This window comes from Crotalus tigris, unplaced genomic scaffold (assembly GCF_016545835.1).
Source record: "Crotalus tigris isolate CLP2741 ecotype Arizona unplaced genomic scaffold, ASM1654583v1 scf7180000017666.379230911805:20528666, whole genome shotgun sequence".
Taxonomy (NCBI): domain Eukaryota; kingdom Metazoa; phylum Chordata; class Lepidosauria; order Squamata; family Viperidae; genus Crotalus; species Crotalus tigris.
This window is the reverse complement of record NW_024096552.1, coordinates 20,149,830-20,170,653: the sequence shown is the minus strand read 5'-3', so window position 1 is coordinate 20,170,653 and position 20,824 is coordinate 20,149,830. Positions and strand designations below refer to the sequence as shown.

The following is a 20,824-nucleotide window of genomic DNA, read 5'->3' as shown; positions in this document are numbered from 1 at the left end:
TTACTAAACAGCTTCCAAATTCCTGTGAGATTAGGTAGATTAGTAAGAAAACATACATTTAGAAAAATTAATGCTCTGAGTTATATACAAATATTCATATATTTATGAATTTACTTTTACCTAGCTATTGATTAGAACAAAATAATCAATAATCAACAAATTCACAAAATCTACTATAATATAGAAAATGTATTTTTATTTTTGGATCCTTAAGCCTCCATATAAGAAGTAGGAAACCTGTGGGCTTCCAATGTTGTAAAACAAAATCTTCTAGGTAGATTACCCTTGTTTTTTCAGCATAATGGTAAAATTAAATAAAAACTACTTCAACTTGATAGAAAATTAAACAAAGAACTCTAAGAACAGGCTTGAGTTAGAATATGCTTCTAGCTATGGATATGTGATCAATTTGAAGTAATGTTTAACCGTTATAATTTGGAAATGAAACATCAATCCTGAATACATATCTTCCTAGAGAGTCACCCTGACTTGAGCAGGCTTTATAGCAGAACATATATATATGTATGTATGTATGTATGTATGTGTGTGTGTGTGTGTATATGCATGTGTGTACGTATGTATGTATACACACACACACACACACACACACACAAACACACACACATACATACAAACAATTTCATTGTACATTGTAACAGTAAGAAATAAATAAACCCAATAAAAGATGATGAGGCAAGACAGTGCTCATGCAAATGTTATGTTATCATTATTTATGCAGTGGCATATTATAGTAATATAACAGCAGTTCCCAAACTGTACACATTATCATACTTATATGTGATTTATGAAATGAAACATAAGGCTCTAATGTTTCTATGAAAACAGCAATCAGAGAGTAATTTGTATCTACTGGTAAACCTTTGGGATTTTCTAGTACATCAACAAAAATTATAAAATACTGTGTTTCCCTGAAAAAAAGACCGGGTCTTATATTTTTTTTGAACCAAAAGACCCATTAGGGCTTATTTTTGGGGGATATCTTATTTTGCGGCTGCCCGCCCATTCCATCCTACCATCTAGTTGCTTGTGGCCGCAATGGGGCAGGAGCGCTCACGTCACACCAATGCCACCACTAAGAATTGAGGCAAAACAGGTGGGGGTGTGTGGAGCTGCCCCACATGCTATGCACCTGCTTATCTTATGCCCCTCCAGCCAGGCCACCCATGCCCTGCCACCTGCCTCGCTTTGCATGGTTGCAACAGGGCAGAAGAGCGTGCATTGCACTGGTGCCGCTGCCATGGGGTGGAGCTGCCCCTCACGCCCCACCCTCGCTTACCTCAGGGCCTCGCAGACAGGCCACTTCCCACTCGGTGACCTCCCTCACCCGTTCAATGACCCAGCTCCCTGCCCGCCTCTTCCCTTTGACTTCCCTCCCAAGCTGGTGGCATCTGCAGGGCAAAGCGGAGACAGAAGAAAGCCCCTCCAGCTGCGGATGCAAATGTGCAGTGGTGGCAGCCTTTTGTTGTCACTCCCCCTGGCTCCGAAATGGTGGAGGGGGACCGGGTAAGGGGACCAAGCCTCCCCTGTCCATCCTCCGTAGCATGACAGTCCAGCTCTGGAAGGGAGTGGAAGGGAAGATGTGGATGGGCAGCTGGGTCATTGAAGAGTGGGGGGGAGGTCACCAAGTGGGGAGTGGCCTGACTGTGGGGGCCCTGAGATAAGCAGGTGTGGCACACATGGGGAAGCTCCACCCCCCACCACCTGCCTCACCTTGTGCCAGCAGTACCAGTGCACAGCGCGGCCCTCTGCCCCATTGCTGCAGCAAGCAACTAGACAGTTGGACAGAGTGGACGGGCTCTTAACTAGGGCTTATTTTGGGGGTAGGGTTTATATTAGTTGCACGCTAAAAATGCTGCTAAGACTTATTTTCTGGGTGGGTCTTATTTTTAGGAAAACACAGTATCAACATAATTAACTTCTTTGCCAAAATTATTCTGTTACATTTAAAATATTTCTGAATAAATGAGAAATATTTTTGGCACCAGGGTTCATTTGGTAGTCCAGTAGGTTCTAGTATAAAACAAATCAGATCCAGAAAGTCAGATATATTCTAACCGAACTGAACTGAACTAAGACAACAGTATTTCTTCATCTCTGAAAGAGATAAAACAAGTACATATAATCAGCCCTTTTGCCTCACTAAGTGGGTATAATCCTTGCTGTCTAAAATATTTTTGGAATTTTGCTAATTTTTGTTTCAGAAATTGGAGTATAGTTCAGTTTTCAGAAGTCTGGGAAATACTGAAAATATGCTCTTTTTATATAGGAGTCTATGCAGCAGAAAAATGATTTATATCAAACCAGGTATAAGAATATATACATTGTAGATCTTTTAAAATTGCATTAAAATATTCAGGGAATTAGAACAACATTTACATAATTTGGAGAATGAAAACCTATTCATATTTCCCTATATTACCATTCATCAACTCACGGTATTATTTCTGAGCACACAGGATAATGAAAAAGCAACTGTAAATTGGTCAAATCTGTTTTTTTTTCCAAATGCATATATAACATCTTTTACCAAGGCTGCAACTGTGCACTAACTATATACTTTTAAAAATACTACTTATTTCAAATTGTTTTTTGAAGATTTGTGAAAACAGCATGCAGACCATAAACTGAATCTTCATACATAAAATATGCTTGATTGAAATATGTGACAATATTTTTTATTCCTTATTAGCATAATTGGAAAAAACGTATAAAATCACGAATGCGTCCCTAGTACTTCCTGTTGAAATTGTTTAGCTGTTCTCAATATGGTTTTGAGTCTTCATATATATAATTACTATTTTTGGGCCTGAAACATACTTCTTGTATACCCAAATACAGAATGTTTCTGCTGAATAGGATCCTGCAATTGATGGTCAAACAAGAACGCACACACAAAATCTAAAAAAACCTTACCACCAGACTGTGGATTAGCAGACTGTGATCCTGAACAAGTGTAAAGGCAGGAATAGGGCAAGGGTTTAAAATCCATGAAGAGGGAGGGAGCAGAGCAGGTTAATAATGAATGGTGAATGGAAATAAAAAAGCTTTAGTCATTTCATATAAAAAGCTGGAAATGCCACAAGAGGGTTAGGGCTAAAGCAGTGCATTTAAGTAGCTTCCATCAAGCTCAGCTGCTTATATACAACACAGACAGAAGCTGTATAATTACAGTTCTTCAGCTCTTGAACAAAGAACTGTAAAGTAATGAATTTAACTGAAATGTCACATCAAACTGTTGAAAGCTCTAACAAAGGTATAAGTGAATGTCTAATAGGTACAGAAAAATAATATTGTATTTTTCATTTTATAGAATCCAATGAAAGAAAATGAAAGTGAAGGAAAGATAATGTACAAGAATTCCATAGCTGAAATTCATGCAGAAGTGAAGAAGCAACTAAAGATGGCTGTCCAATTCTTTTAAAATCTACCTGCACGTTGAATCATTATCTGAATGATTCTGCATTTGTAAGTATGATGACAGAAAAAATAATTATGCTTCCATATTGTTAAAGTTTTTTTTAGTGAAAACTGCAGTACAAAACTATGCATATGCAGGTTAATTCCATCATTACTGGTATATACCCACAAGACTCAAACCATTGATTGAAGTAAATATTCTGGCATTAATAAATGATACATGATTTGTGCCAGAGTTAATGCAAATATGCAGGAGGTGTGATGGCATGGGTAAAAGTTAGCTAGTCTCAGGGATATTTAGTTGATTATCTCGACTAAACAATCTCTATATTGAGTAATGAATATATTTGATTTCATTAACTGGAGTTGTATTAGATTTATTCCTAAAAGAGAGACAACTTATGAAAAATCCACCCACCTAGGCAGAACAATCAATTACCCAAAGAGGTGATCATCTGTGGAGTTGCTTTAATTTGGATTTCTGCACCAAACAAGGAGTAAAAAGCTTCTTTAAATGAATGCTGAAAATATCCACCCAATCCTACTCCTTCCCTGACAAAGTCAGCTAAGACTTCTGAACCCGCTGTTTCATATAAACTCAACATTAAGCTTCATTCTTGTAAATTTCAACACAAGCTTAAATGTTTGGAATGCTTCCAATCAGGAAAGGTTTCAGGTTAATATAGAGATTAAACAGTTGCTGAAACTGCGTATACATTTTCATACACTGGCTATAGTACAGAAACATTTGATTACCATTTTTCACCTTAATTTTATCAAATTAATTATTTGAAAATAAGAATGGAAATCTGAACTGCTTTAATGTCAAAATAATGTTGTTTTAATGTTGTTTTAGCTAATTTATTTATTACATATATTACTTGTGGCAGTATTCACTGAGGTTTTTAACTTTATACAAAGATAAAGTTATTAAAATATTAACAGAATAATATTAATCAATTAAAGGGAAAAATTTAAAAAATGCTTATAATACATGAAAACCAGCTACGAAAAGGATAAAAAAGAAATAATACAAATACAAATAATACAAATAAGTAAATGGTAACAATCACAATTCAAATTTTCCTTTCAGTACATGTAGACCTCATTTAGTGACTGTCTCATTTAGCCACTACTTGTAGTTACAACAATGATGAAAAATAGCTTTTAATCCTTGAATTTACTACTTTTGCACATCTGAAAAGCGAAGGAAAATTGAAAGGAAGATCATAAGTACAGTACACTGTTTCGCTTAACAACTACTTTGCTTAACAACTGAGTATCAGTCCCAGTTTTGGTTGCTAAGTGAAGACTACCTGGTATTTGTTTTAAGAAGTTTATGAAAAATTAATAAAGTAGGAGCTGACTGTATTTCAGGAGGAAGGACAACAAGTTCAAAAAAAAGAAAATATCTCTTACAACCTTCTATTTCCTTTGCTTGTTTGTTTGTATCCTTTAAAAGTAGGTGACCACAAAATATTCTCAAACTGGGTGTTTGCACGTTTTGTTTTTTGTTCCTTTGTTTTATACTTGTAACCAAAGGTAACTTGCTCAGAATTGCTAGTGCAAATTGGATATCCAATAAATAAATAAATTCATGCTGGGAGAGACTGTGTTGATTGCATAAAACAGTCCCTGAGCTAATTCAGAGTCAAACAAAATCAGCACTTTTAGATAATTTATGTTGATGTGAGTCAGCAAGCAACTTTAAGACTAGTTTCCAGGTGATTTTCAAAGAAAGTGCAGAGTGCACCAGCGATAGTCCAAGCAAATGATGCTGCAATATCCATGTCTTCCAAATAAGGCTAAACTGGCACAGCAAATCTTGACAACGAACCATCAGCCACAGCATCTACTTGCCTTTCTAGCAATAACTATAAGTCTAGGACTCCCAGCCATCAATCTGCTTCTTTAGGGATAGTATTATCAACAGACAAGAGACATAGAAATCTCTGATGGATAAACAATAACTATCTCTTATGGCAGCGGTTCTCAACCTTTTTATACGGCGACCCCCGGTCACACGGATGCGCCCCCATGCGCGCTGCGCCACGCATGCGCAGCGCCGCCCCATGTGCGGTGCGCATGCGCGGCGGCGCCCCCTGAGGGGGAAAAAGGGCGGATCGCATTGTTTGGGGACCCCCGTAAAATGGTCGTTCGACCCCAAATGGGGTCGCGACCCATAGGTTGAGAACCGCTGTCTTATGGGTTCAACTTCAGCTTGTTTTGTCTCACTTTGATTCTCATAGTCTTTAGATCCTGTGTCAAAACTTGGACCTGGATACTGGACCTCAAACTGATGATCACCCCTAGCTGTTTTCATGTAGATATTAAAAAGTAGGGAGAGATTGAGTACTGTGACACTTCACCAAGGTTCATCTCTCCTACAGCCAGTGACTGGAATTGTCTATTAAATAAGAAACAGAATTTTTCTAAAACTGTGCCTACAGCCTCAATCCCTGCAGGCTAGTCAGAAGAATACTTGATTGATGATATTAAAGAGTTCTGAAAAGTATAAAAAAACAGAAGGAATATACTTCTCCATCCAGATCACAATGAAGGCTATCTGTAAGAGGAAGTCATGCTTCAGTCCCAGTACCAAGCCTAAAATGTGATTGAACAAAACTGAAATAATTTGTTCCCTAGTCTAAACAAGTCCAATCAATAGCCTAATGATGCAATATCGGAGAAGGATGTTTCACCTCCCTTACTGGTGAAAAGGTGTAAGCTTGAAATTGAGCTCATACCCACATTCAAACAGATTTATTTGTTTTGCTATTCCATCTCTGGGAGGAAAAAATCTGTAATTAATCAACAGACAGGCTGCTGGGAACAATCATATCAAGTGTTTGGTTGCTGTTTATTACCAAATAGAAAGGAGCTTTCGGGTTTTCTGGAAAAACCCCCAAAACTTGCAGGAAACCAGCTAAATATAGCTTTGAGAGACCTAGGATGACCATCTGAAATGGTTTGTGTGCTCTATAGAGGTCTTGAGTTGCATCCAGTATCAAAGGTGCTAGGAATTGTTTGATGATGGTAAAAGGTTGGTGGAAATACTCTCCATATTCTGATCACAAATCATTTATTTTGAGACAAGCATGGACCCACTTACAAGTATTGAACCTGATTATTACTTTCAACAATCCCATACTATGCATTAATTATTGAGTTTCACTAGAGATGATCCTTACAGAATGGAAATTAAAATTGTCCAACATCAGAAGACAAGGGAATTTCAAGCTCCTCATCAAGGGAAGAATCCTATCAGGTAAGCAGGTAGCTGCTTATTTTTGCAGCCTAATATCTAAGCCTTTAGTTGACTATCTCTGGGATAGAATACTTGGCCTCAAGTATTAATAAGTAAATATTACAATGTATCTATTACACTATGTTAGACTTTCACCTTGTCTTTCATTAGAATAAGAATTAGGTCATCTGAATACATATATCCACATCCACACCCTATCTCTCTCTCTCTAAAATTGCCATTTTATATTTAAGGAACAAGGAGCAATAATCAATTATAACTACCTGATAAATATATATGTAGTTGCAAAATATATTTGTACATATATTTGAAATGTAAATTTTAGACACTTAAGAATCATATAAGCCAAAAAGTCATGAACACATAAGCATGAAAATAATGGTATGTAAGTGAACTTTGGACTAGATGCAGTATTTAAAACCCACTGCCACTGAAGTGATTTAATTTGTCAAGACATTCAATTTCAGAATCAAAACATGAAAGTTGCAGGAACAAAACCTCAGAATATTTATCCACCCTACAATTATTTATTAATATGTATAGATGTTTGCAACAGTAATTTCTATAGTTTTATTGCAAACAGAAAATACATCCATCCATTACACATCTTTTAGAATATGCAACATTGTTTATGATACTATAACAAGGAAGAAGTGGTAAGTGAGACATTAAACATAAAGATCATTCTCATAAGTCTCTTAAGGAATATTTGCCTATGCTTGTAAATGTATTCACCATTAATACATTGAAAGTATGCATTCTATATTTTAGAAAATAACATTATTTTTAACAATGCTTCTACTTTCCTCAAATGTATATCAATTAAAAGCTGTGAGATCTATTTAGAGAGGTTTGAAAAATTAAATTAAAACTCATTCTCTTTAGAGTTGACAGTAATGTGGCTTTCTTTTCAAGATTTAGTCCCAATTGCCAAAATTAAAACAGAATAAGGAAATGTTTAGCCAACCAAAAGAAAATATAAACCAATGTCTAACTTAAGAGCATTTTCGGTACCCTGTTAAATTAATAGAACAATCCTAAAATTTTCAGAGGATAATATTCTAGTATTTGGAATCTGACAACTGAAGAAATGAAAATGGATTCTCTGTGTCCTAAGGGCAAAAAACTGATATTGCAGTATTTGAAAAATAAACGTATGGCTGCTTTCACTCAAAGAATTGATGACCTGAATGTACTTGCCACCTATGAGTGAATTGCCTATATATGTGAATTTTGTATGGATAAATATAAGAAAATATGGGAGTCATTTATACAAAATACAGTAGGTTAAAAATTATAGTTACATAAATGTATTAGAAATATATAATTTGAATAATACATTCCAATGTTCACTAATTTTGGAAAAATACATTCAATTCTACATAACAATAAACTTGGATGGAATTTCAATTATTGAATTATAATGTTTGAATTGTAGTTAATTAAAATGTTTTCAGGCATTGAAATATTATAACACCCACTAACTTTTTGCTCTCTTTCTGTTTAAACCTCAAATAACTATAGGATTTCCCAGTGCAGAAAGGTCTACTTTAAAAATTTCTACACTGAAAGGATTAATTTTTCTTTTTCTCAATATCTTATTCAAAATAACACAACACAAAGTATAAAAGACTCCAAAAGCATGCAGACTACTGACCCGAAACACTGAAACACTGAAAAAAAAATACCTTCATTTTTGTCTGGCGATGATGAACCTATGGCACAGAACAACAACTCAGTATGTAGTGTTTCTTAAGAAATATTTCGACCATATCCTTTGGTCAATGAATGTACAGTAGATTTATGGGTCTAAAACATTGTTAAGAGAGACAAGCAATACATACGTTGAGACTGAGATACAACTTTTGTTCGACTCCGGCCTCTGGAATCTGCCTTTGAATTTCCCATTCCAATAGAGGGTGTTGAAAATTTGGTTCGCACACGTCCTATAAAAGAAAGAAAAAGAAAGAAGTGTGTGTAGAAGTAATCTAGTTAATTGGGAGAGAAACAGTGCTACAGTGTAATTGAAATAATGAATCAGCTCCATTACTTCTCAACTCTTAGCAAATTTTACTTGTAAAAATTTAATAGATGAAGCAGGTAATAATTCCTTCTTTAATCTTATCCTGCATTTCCCATTGAAAGACTACTAGTATCTCTTAAATATATAAACATCGAATAAAATAATCTATCATATTTTAAATACAAATTATATACAATATTATTTATGCATCGATACGATAGTTTCTATTTTAAAGTAAAATATATTTTATTTTAAACAGTGTATGTTACTGTTACAGATGTACCATATCAAAATTGAAGTGTATACTGTCTCTCATATTCAAGTTGGATATCAATGTCTATTATCTATATGAATATGTGTATGTGTGTGCGTATATTTATGTTTGTGTGTGTATATACACACCCACAGCCATATTCTATTATTTTTTAAAAATCCAAAACATTCTAAAACTATTCACATGATTCCATTTTATTGAAGAATAGCAGGATAGATTAAAAGTAACTTAAAGACCCAACTTTTTTTTTCAGTTCCCAAAACAGAATTGCTCAAGTGTTTGAAACTTCCTAGTATCATGTTTGGTTAGTATATAAAAAAATAAAAATAAAGAAAAGCAAATACACCAAAGATTTTCAACACATAATTTTGTTAAATAGATACCAAATCATTTAGGTCTCCTACAAAAATATATTATTTACTCAGGCACAGAGGATAATGTACCGTCTTTGAGATGAGAGCCTGTATTCATTCAATTCTTGATGAAGTTATCAAACTAAGTTTCTTATACCCAATACGCTTTGTCTATAACTAACACACTCAAATCCATGCAATGACAGAATTTCTGCCATTCACTGTAATGTGTGTAAATGTAAAAAATTTGACCTGCAAACAGAAGGAATACAAAGTGCCACTATTTTGTTAAGATGTTAAATAACCAAAACAATCATTATTTTTACTTCAATAAAAATAAATCCATTCTGTAAGTCTTATTGTTCAGAATTAAGTAAGTAAAAAGTCTATTGAATGATTCTGTATTGTCAAATGACTATATATTAGACGAACATTCAATCGCTGTCATAATTTCAAAAATTATGAAATATGAGGAAAAAATTATTTGATCTGCTGATTTTGTACGTTTTTGTACTGACAAGGAAATGATCAGTCTATAATTTTAATATAGGTTCATTTTAACAGTGAGAGACAGAATAACAACAAAAAAAATCAAGAAACATTCATTACAAAAAAGTTACAATTGATTTGCATTTTAAATGAGTGAAATAAGTATTTGATAGTCTTTCAATCAACAAGATTCCTGGCTCCCAGGTATATTTTATATAGATAACAAGCTGAGATTAGGAGCACTCTCTTAAAAGAAGTACTCCTAATCTCAGCTTGTTACCTGTATAAAAGACATCAGTCCACAGAAGCAATCAATCAATCAGATTCCAAACTCTCCACCATGGCCAAGACCAAAGAGTTGTCCAAGGATGTCAGGGACAAGACTGTAGACCTATACAAGGCTGGAATGGGCTACAAGACCATCACCAAGCAGCTTAGTGAGAAGGTGACAACAGTTGGTGCGATTATTTGCAAATAGAAGAAACACAAAATAACTGTCAATCTCCCTTAGTCTGGGGCTCCATGCAAGATCTCATCTCATGGAGTTTCAATGATTATGAGTATGGTGAGGAAACAGCCCAGAACTACACGGGAGGATCTTGTCAGTGATCTCAAGGCAGCTGGGACCATGTCATCATGAAAACAATTGGTAGCACACTATGCCTTGAAGGACTGAAATCCTGCAGCTCTGCAAGGTCCCCCTGCTCAAGAAAGCACATGTACAGCCCCCTCTGAAGTTTGCAAATAAACATCTGAATGATTCAGAGGAGAACTGGGTGAAAGTGTTGTGGTCAGATGAGACCAAAATAGAGCTCTTTGGCATCAACTCGCTGTATTTGTAGGAGTAGGGATGCTGCCTGTGACCCCAAGAACACTATCACCACTGTCAAACATGGTGGTGGACACATTATGCTTTGGAGTTTTTTTCTGCTAAGGAGACAGGACAACTTCACTGCATCAAAGAGACAATGGACAGGGCCATGTACCGTCAAATCGTGGATGAGAACCTCCTTCTCTCAGCCAGGACATTGAAAATAGGTCATGGATGGGTATTCCAGCATGGCAATGACCCAAAATACATGGCCAAGGCAACAAAGGAGTGGCTCAAGAACAAGCACATTAAGGTCCTGGAGTGGCTTATCCAGTCTCCAGACCTTAATCCCATAAAAAATCTGTGGAGGGAGCTGAAGGTTTGAGCTGCCAAATGTCAGCCTCAAAACCTTAATGACTTGGAGAGAAATGGGACTAAATCCCTCCTGAGCTGTGTGCAAACCAACTACAAGAAACGTCTGACCTCTGTAATTGCCAGCAAGGGTTTTGCCACCAAGTACTAAGTCATGTTTTTCGAAGATGTAAAATACTTCTTTCACTCATTAAAATGCAAATCAATTTATAGTTTTTTTGAAATATATTTTTCTGATTTTTGTTTTTGTTATTCTGTCTCTCACTGTTAAAATGAACCTACCATTAAAATCAAACCGGTCAGTCCTAGATCAACCCTGACTGTTCTTTAGAAGGCCAGATCCTGAAGTTGAAACTCAAGTACTTTGGCCACCTAATGAGAAGGAATGACTCATTGTAGAAGAGCCTAATGCTGGGAAAGATTGAGAACAATAGAAGAAGGGGACGATAGGGAATGAGGTGGCTGGATGGAGTCACTGAAGCAATAGGCGTGAGCTTAAATGGACTGCAGAAGATGGTAGAGGACAGGAAGGCCCGGAGGAATGTTGTCCATGGGATCATGATAGGTCGGACATGACTTCACAACTAACAACAACAACAACCATTAAAATTATAGACTGATCATTTCCTTGTCAGTGGGCAAACATACAAAATCAGCAGGGGATCAAATAATTTTTTTCCTCACTGTATGATATGAAAAAAAATGTGCTCTATTTATAAAGAAGTTGGAGCCAACCTTAGAAAAAGCACCACTATTCTATTGATAATCTGCTACAAATGAAATGTTTTTGCGGTTGTTCGGGTTTTCTCCCACATAAAATTGGAAGTGTCTTGGCGACGTTTCGATGAAGTCCCATTTGTCATCTTCAGGCTGGTGTTTTCAGCTTCGTGCTTCGAGCAGCAATCGAAGCACGAAGCTGAAAACACCAGCCTGAAGATGACGAATGGGACTTCGTCGAAACATCGGCAAGACACTTCCAATTTTACGCGGGAGAAAACCCGATCATTGTTTTGGGGATCTCATGTTAGTGTTTTAAAAATATTTTGCCATTTGACAATATTTGATCTAAATCTCAGACACTGAACACTGATATCTAGTTAGATAATCATGATGCCAAAATAAATTTCAAAGATTGAGTAAATAGTAGCACCTATTCCCAAAAGCATGAGAATGTCTAGTGTGTCAAAAGTTTCACTAACTATTTTTAATAGCAAAGCAAATAAAAAGTTTACATATTTAAAATATAATAGATATTGATACGTTATTGCCAATCTGCATTTGAAAAAAAGACAAATACTGCAGCAACAAAGCGTTATTAGCTAAGCAAATGAATAAATAACTCCAAAGACCATGTTAATGGACTATATGGTCCGCATACAGTATGGCTTATGATGATGGAAATATTAAGATTTGCTCTTTTATTGTCTTACCATCTTCAGAAGCTGTTCCTGAATGGGAAAAAATATCAAAACAATGATATTCCAAACAAAAGCTCTTTTTTTGTTTTTGATAAGCAATAATTGTTTGGCTTCCAAAATGCATATAAAATATTTAATAGTGCTATTTTATAGTTTGCTATGAAATGATTCCTTAGATCCAATCAACTGTCCTGTGACATAAACCAGTGGAATGACTTGTCTTCAGAAGTTGTGGGTGCTCTATCACTGGAAGCTTTTAAAAAGAGATTGGACAGCCATTTGACTAATAAATTTTGTATTATACTTTCCCATCTGCTATGATGACTTTATGCTAGAGCTGTTCCACAGGTTATGAATAATGCATGAAAACTCAAGGGTAGCATTAACTATATTCACATGACAAAATCCTAATCTTGGTTCAATACTAGGTCTATATTGTTAGGAAGAAATGGAAGCCTTGGTTATCAAGAATTGGATCATTTTTCAAGATAAATTGTGCGTTATTCATTTTCATTAAAAGTTACTAAAAAGATAATAAATAAATAATTGTGCCTATAACTTAATCAACCCAGTGAATGCATTCTGTTATCAAAATCAAATGACTGATAGTTCAATCTTGGAAACAGTGCAATGGATTAATAGTTCAGTACTGGCCAGACACTTTCTTCATTTAAGACAAGAGTGAAAAAATGAGCCTGGATTACAGAAATTATGATATAATCCTCCAGTATGTTAAAAGTTTGCACATTTATTCTGAACAATTTTTTGTGTGAAATATATATACTTTATTTTGGTATATTATAAACAAACAAACAAATATACATATATACATCAAATGTACATTAACCTGTGACAAGAAGTGGCTAGTTTCAAAACAGTAGTTAAATGTAACAGATATCCTTGTAATAGTGAACTGGTGAACACTTGATACAATAAAATACATTATATCTATTCAAACTACAGGAGATGGAGATGATGCTCTTGATAAATAGAAGCTCATTTGTTTCACAAATTCAATCTAATGTTTTGTTGCTCATTAAGAACAGCCACATTATAATCATTAACAGAGGCAAAGAGACTGAAATGTTACTGTCAATTGTAATGTAAATTATTTTCCATTTAGCGAAAAGACTGGACTGTCTCATCTTATAAAAAGTTATTTTGACACTTTTGACAAAAGTCAATAACATCACCCTGGAAGATATACTTATGATTCCCTATTTTCTATATGACATTATTAGATCTAGTAGGATGGTTAGAATAGATATGGAGTCATTTGATTTGTCATAGGGCTTAATCCCATAGCATAGTCTGCTGTGGCTGGCAAATACCTGTTTTATGCTAGACATCCTGTGATAGGGAAACAAGGTTCAACAAGGGGTGTTATTGTCTGGTTTGGTACAACAGAACAGGAAAAGTACAGACATCTGCAGTTAGCACTGCAGAAAAAAAACTGTAATCAGCCTGCCTTCCTTTGGCACCTGTATACTGCACAGGTCAGAAAGAAAAAATATTTGCAGACCCCTCACATCCTAGATATAAACTATTTCAACTCTTCCTCTCAGGATGTCACTATAGGGCATTGCATGCCAAAACAACTAGACACACAGTTTTTTCCCTCATGCCATCACTCTGCTGAACACCTAATTTCCACAATACTATCTTATGCTTAAGAATATTTAACCATGTAGTATGGCTGTAATACTATTATCCTTCTAATCTTTTCTACTACCCTCTCCTATTTGTATCTTAATGATTATATTACTTTGTTGTTTGTATGTACACTGAAAGTTTATGCACTGGAGACAAATTGCTATTCTATTCTGTCTCTTCTGTTCCATTCTACTCTATTCTATTGCAAATTAGAAGCATTTTTATTTACCTCTCCATTTAGATTCCAAAAATTTGAGCAGCCATAGAATATGTACATACAAATGCATGTTAAAACCATGGCTGCTAATAGGTTTAAATAGTTTAGCTGGGAACTAGGTGAGAATTGATATTTTTATCTCTTTGGTTACATACCAGTATAATTATATTTCTATGTTTGTATCCAATTATCTAATTTTTATACAAATTATTGATGAAATGGCATAATGTTTTCTCATAATTTGTGTAACTGTGGGACTATGTAATGCTTTGGATTTGATTTAAAAGAGTTACCTGGAATGTGCAGACTGCAGATGCAGCATTTATTTGTGACTGATTACCCCTTTGCTTTCTAGCAATCCCAAAATTATATACTGCTATTTATGTTTGTTATAAAAAAGATATTTGTTTGTATTTTGCCATATTTTTATGACATAGATGGATTATTAAATTTCATATAAAATTAATAATAAAAAGAATAGATGAATTTCAAAAAGTTAAGGATCCTTCTCTTATAATAAATCCAAGAATATTGTCACATGTTTTATGAATTCCCACTGTTAATAAGATATTTATAATTTTAACTCATACCAATGATGCAGACTTTTTTATACAGTAGTGGCCAAAATTATGGAAACCATTTGGGGAAAGTGTATTTTTGAGGTTTGATGGCTAATAACACCACTTTATTTTGAAGTAGTACCATAAAATTATATATCATTGGAAAGATAATTTAATCAAGAATGTAATACAACATAGTTTGTTCAATTTGTACTGTATTCTATGAAAAGTTATAGCCAAATAACTAGAAAAAGGAAGCACAACTTGTTTAGGTTGATATCAGGTAGCTTTCCTTCATCTGATTGTAGCCAATAAGCGTGAGTGTTTAGAGAACCAATCAGGTGTCATCTTGTTTTGGCAATGAGCCAATCAGATCACAGTAGGATTCAGTTATTGATGTCATATATTGAAGCTGAGAGGAGGACACTTTTCAGTGTGTTATATGATTGCTATCAAGTTGGTTGGGGTTTTTTTTCCCTTTCATTTAGTGAGGTTGTAAAACGTAATAAAATTAAAGTAATGGTGCAAAGAGTTGACTGGTTGCCAAGAAAGCGATGTAAAATAGTATTATTAAGTGAATAAGGCTACAGTTATAAAGAAATTAGAAGAAAAATTTGGTGGAAATTTAATCAAAGGTGGCATTTCTACTGTACACTTTTCCCAAAAGGTTTCCACAATTTTTGCCACTACTGTAAACTTGAATATTTTAAAGAGAATGGTTTTTTTTTTAAGCCGGTGAGATTTTTCTCCAGTCTCTTTGCCACAAATTTTCTAACTGGTTCACTCTTTTCAAAAATCAGGAACTATTTTATCCCAGCTAGATCATTATTATACAGATCTATTCCTAATAGTTTTCCCAGTACTAACATTCATAAGATTCTTCCTCCTTATAATTTAGTATATTTTTCTCTAAAATTCTATCAACTATAAAAGTAATCCCTGAGTTATATCAGTTCATTTAGCACATTCAAAGTTACGCGATAAGAGCCCCGTAGTATTTATGAACAAATCTCAAAATTATGAAAGTTGTAGCACCATGGCAGTTGTTCGCCCTTATGAACTGCAACATTGGGCCTATTCCCCCCCCCCTGTTCCTCACAACTGCTTCTCCCTCCCATCTTGCTGCACCGGACTCACCTTGCAAAGATTTGTCTTCTCTCTGCCGCGGTTTCTTTGTATTTGAGGGAGTCGGCTTGGAAATGCTTTTTGCGCCAAGAGAGAATGGTTTTGGGTGCTGTAATCTCGTGGGAGTTCAAGCCATAAGATCCAGTCTTGGCACCCAAACTGTTTGTAAGCATGCCAGATGCTTTGAGACGATTTTGCTGATCCAAAGTCTCCTGTCAGCTTGCAAACATTTTGTGGAGACTGGAAGTGCCGTGAACTTTTGTGGCAGAAAGACTGGAGAGGAGATAGCTTGCTAGATCTTCGCAAGGTAAGTGACCCGGCATGGCAAAATTGGGGGGAGAGAAAAGCAATTGTGGGGAGCACAAGGTATTTCAGTGGGCCGGGGGAGGCCTTAGATGGTCTTAAGCAGGTGGCCTTAGATGGTCTTAAGTAGGTGGCCTGTTCCATCACCTCCCCCATGCCTCATGTTCACTTAACAATTAGCAAATGCGTGGGCGAAAGCAGGGAGTGATCATGTTCAAGGTATATGATTCACTCCTATGAACCCCCAAGTTACGAATGGAATGGGCAGGCTCCATTATATTCGTAACTTGAAGATTACCTATACAATACACCAAATTTGTCACATTGCAGACTAAAAAAAATTCCAATATAATTTTTTAAAAAATAAACCTCACTTTCTCCTTCCGTTATGTATTCAAGATGGACATTAATTAATATTTAAGTTATTTATATGTAAGGGTGTAGATCTATATATATGTTGTATATAGTACGTTTAAATGTGTTATGTATGTGTACACTTTGAGAGCAAACAACTAAATTTCATTTTTAATACGTGCTGTGGTGCCCACAGTAAAAAATGACAACAAAGGTTATCTAATCTAATCTAATCTAATCTAATCTAATCTAATCTAATCTAATCTAATCTAATCTAATCTTTTTGAACTAAGATATACAGTCATTCATCCACCCATACATGTTTTTCCACATTAGTCTATCTGGTCATGTTATATTTGAATTCCAGAAGAACTGAGGCACAATATATTAGTTTTATATGATACTGCAAATACTTTATACATTTTTATACAACCCACAATGGCAATTTTCTCATACTTTCTGGCATCCCATTACAGCTTTATTCAGTATATATAGAACCATACTATATTTTAAAATGTGGTTAGAAGTATATTTTGTTATAAATACTTATATATAGTTAAGAACTATATTTGGTTATACCTTCTTCAAGCTTTTTTATTCTGAAACTTTTCCACATGGTCTATAATCTATAATTTTCATTAAGCAAAATTTTCTGCCTTGCTTTTATATTATGTTAATGGCAATATACTGATATTGTGTATGAGAATATTAAAGTCATTATAGACTATTAACACATCCACATGCATGCACACAAGAAGTCTCAGGATTCCATTCAATTCTTTGCATCTAATGAAATGTATTCCTCAAAAACATATTTTAGAATAAACATTTAAATCACCAGACCTTTTTTTTTTTTTAACCAGAGTTAACATATCGAAAATTACATTTGGTAACAGGCTATAAGAAGTATAAAATTTATGAACTGGAGGTTATTTTATTTATCAAATTTATTTATTGATTGATGAAATATATATGGGTGCCCATCTACAGAAAGTGATTCTGGGAGATATATAACAGTTCAATAAAACAATGAATATAAAATAATAATGACCTAAAACCATTATATAATAATTAATAAAGAATTAAAAATTAAAAAGCAGAACTAAACAAAAATAATAGATGGTTATTAAAAATGAATTATATGTATTATATATTAACACACAAAACTTAAGGTTAAATATTGCAATTTAAATTCAACTATTGTACTGATAGTAAGAAAAATCAAGGTATGCCCTTGCTCAAGTATTTAAGACTAGCTTTGCAAAAATAAACAATACTATACAAATCATATTAACAAATCTTATCTAAAGCAGCACTGGAATAGAGCTGCACAGACATATGCCCACATATGTATTTATATCAATGCTTTAATAAGAAAATCTAATACTATTTAGAAGTTAGGTGAGTGTGTTATTCAAACCGAATTTGTTATGTGTACAGAGTCACAAAATCAGTTGTTTTAGAAATTGACAGACAAAACAGGCTCTTACCATCCATCTTATCAGAAGTATCCTCTTTTTTTGGAGTAGCAAGCAAAGAAACAGGAAAACTTAATGTGTTAAGACAAACTACTGACAAGGAACTATAAAATCTTAATTAAGGCAATCAATGTAATACTCATATATTGATATGAGTAATTTACAAACATTTAAATACTGAAATCATGCACATACTAATCATTAGCAAACAAGCAGTTCCAAAATTATTAATGAAACATAGTATCTAGTACCAATGGTACTAAAAATAAAGAATTTTATTAATACCTGTGTTGTCATAATATCACATAGATATTATTTGGGCACCAGGGACTGGTTCCAGGGAGAAAAGTTTTTCCATGGACCAGAGGGAGCATGGTTTCACATGCTGCCTGCATCCCATGGTTGGGGCTTTGCTTGTTTGCGTGGATCAATTGCTGGCATGCCGTGGACTGATGCTGTTCTGTGAACCGGGGGTTGGGGACCCAACATAGACATTTGACAGTTCAGGCTAAAAAAGAGCCAGAATATCCTATTTTTGCAGGATGCACACAGAGCTGCATATAGATCTGCATGTATGATTTATAAACTGGATCTAAACCTGGTTAGGCATGCTTTTCTAAACGGAAATCAGTGGGACTTAAGTTACTTATGATTAAAATCTTCCACAGATTTTAGTGGAACTAAAATATATTTATGTTTGGACTCTATTCAAATGAACAATTATTTGAGATCACAGTCCTAAAGAAGAAAGAAAATTCACTAGTATAAAGATAGTAGAATAGGAAACTTATGGATTTTTTTTTTTTAAAAAAAAATCAGTTAAATAGTAAGCATGACTAGTTCAACAAACAGCCAAGGTTTATTTTGTTACAATAATATTTTTTAAATATACAAAGAATCAGTGTTTATAAAGTTTGACGCAATAAAATACATTAAACTAGAATTTAATGCTACAGGGGAAAAAAGACCACACCCTAAAATAAATCTACATAGGTTATATTTGTTTTCTTTCATTTGTGGAATAATATACATGTTAACTTGAAAAAAATAAGATGCTGAAAACAATTGCCCCTGAGTGAAAAATAGGCAATAAATAACATACACAGATGAAATTTGTATGCAATACCTAGCTTTCTAATATTATCAATTTAGACATACTACTGTGTTTTCCCCAAAATAAGACTTGGTCTTATTTTTTTTTTCCTCCAGAAGAGGCACCAGATCTTATTTTTGGGGGGTGTCTTTTCCACTCACTTTGCTGCCGCGGCATCGATAGCCCCACCCAGCCAGCCAGCCCACTTCTTCTGCGGCTGAAGGAGCAGCTTCATTCTGCAGCTGAGAATGGAGCTTCATCAGAGGCCTTCTGGAAAGGCTTTTGCAGCCAAGAACCGAGCTACGGATTCAATCCATAGCTTGGTGTCGGCTGCAGAGAACTTCCAGAAAAGCCTCTGACTGCAAAATGCAGGCCAGAGGATGCCACAGAAGAAGTGGGCTGGTGAAGAGATGCAGCTGTTGATTCATGGGAAGCCTGGTAAGTGGGTGTGGGGCACGTGGGGCAACTCCATCCCCAGCTTGATTTTTAGGCATGCGCCTCGCCCCAAAACTAGGGCTTATTATTGGGGTAGGGCTTGTACTAGGCTCACCTAAAAATCAAGCTAAGACTTGATTCTGTGAGCAGTAGCAGCAGCAGTGCAATTGGTGCAACAAGATTTGTGGTGTGAGCGGCAGTAGCACGATTGACACAATGAGCCTTGTGGTGCGAGTGGCAGTAGCACAAAGAGCCTTGTGCGCAATGAACATTATGTTGCAAGTAGCGGTGCAATGCTACTTGGGCAGTGGCGCGACAGGTGTTGGGGCATGGGAGGCCTAGCTGTGATAGTGCTAAGGCAGTGGTTCTCAACCTGTGGGTCGGGACCCCATTTGGGGTTGAATGACCATTTCATGGGAGTCGCCAAACAACGCAGTCCGCCATTTTTTTCCCCTTTTCCTTAGCTGTGCTACTCCCTTTTATTCTATTGGCTTTTGAAAGCCAATAGAATAGACTCTCTTGAATAGAGTCTTAATTCTATTGGCTTTCAAAAGCCAATAGGAATTGTCCAGGCTGTGTCTGCCCTGCTGAGCCTGCCACAAGTCCCATTCTGCAAACAGTGCTGCACCAGTTGAGTAGTCCTCGACTTATGACCGATTGAGTAGTCCTCGACTTACGACCGGTTGGGGGTCGCGGCATTAAAAAGGTTGAGAACCACTGTGCTAAGGTAAGACATTCCCCGAAAATAAGATCAAAAAAATATAAGATTGGGTCTTATTTTTGGGGAAACACAGTAGCAATCTCTCTCCTAGCCCAATAAATGTATTTCAAGGAGATGTCCCATAGACTGATGTACAAATAAATACCTCCTATGACACACTTCACCACACTTTAAAAAGGGAGCTGGGTGAGGAGGCAAATATACACTTCATACAAATTACCTGTAAAATAATATAAAATTAATTGATTCCCATAAAACACCGATTCCATTCTCTTTTTCCAGTAGAAACAACAAAAAAGTTTTTTAAAAAATCAGGATGGAGAGCTGACTAGAAGAAGCTCTTTCTCTTTCCAGCTGCCGTCTGGAAAAACTCAAAACCTCATTTGCCTTATTGAGAAAGTGAGGAATCCAATTGATACAATAATACTTCAAAAAGTAA

General features: G+C 35.3%; 1 protein-coding gene across 37 annotated transcripts in view; it reads right to left on the bottom strand.

Moving 5' to 3' along the window:
• The window catches only part of CLASP2 (cytoplasmic linker associated protein 2), a 194,387-nt gene that overhangs the window by 45,214 nt on the left and 128,349 nt on the right, over positions 1 to 20,824 (bottom strand). For 14 of the 37 annotated variants that reach the window (XM_039336918.1, XM_039336919.1, XM_039336928.1 and 11 more), the window contains 4 exons: positions 18,149 to 18,172; positions 12,459 to 12,476; positions 8,551 to 8,652; positions 8,395 to 8,421 (listed from right to left, as the gene is read on the bottom strand). In XM_039336918.1, the coding sequence (XP_039192852.1) occupies positions 8,395 to 8,421; positions 8,551 to 8,652; positions 12,459 to 12,476; positions 18,149 to 18,172 (171 nt within the window). The remainder of the gene's footprint in view (positions 1 to 8,394; positions 8,422 to 8,550; positions 8,653 to 12,458; positions 12,477 to 18,148; positions 18,173 to 20,824) is intronic. The other 23 variants (XM_039336924.1, XM_039336948.1, XM_039336936.1 and 20 more) reach the window with 7 other exon arrangements.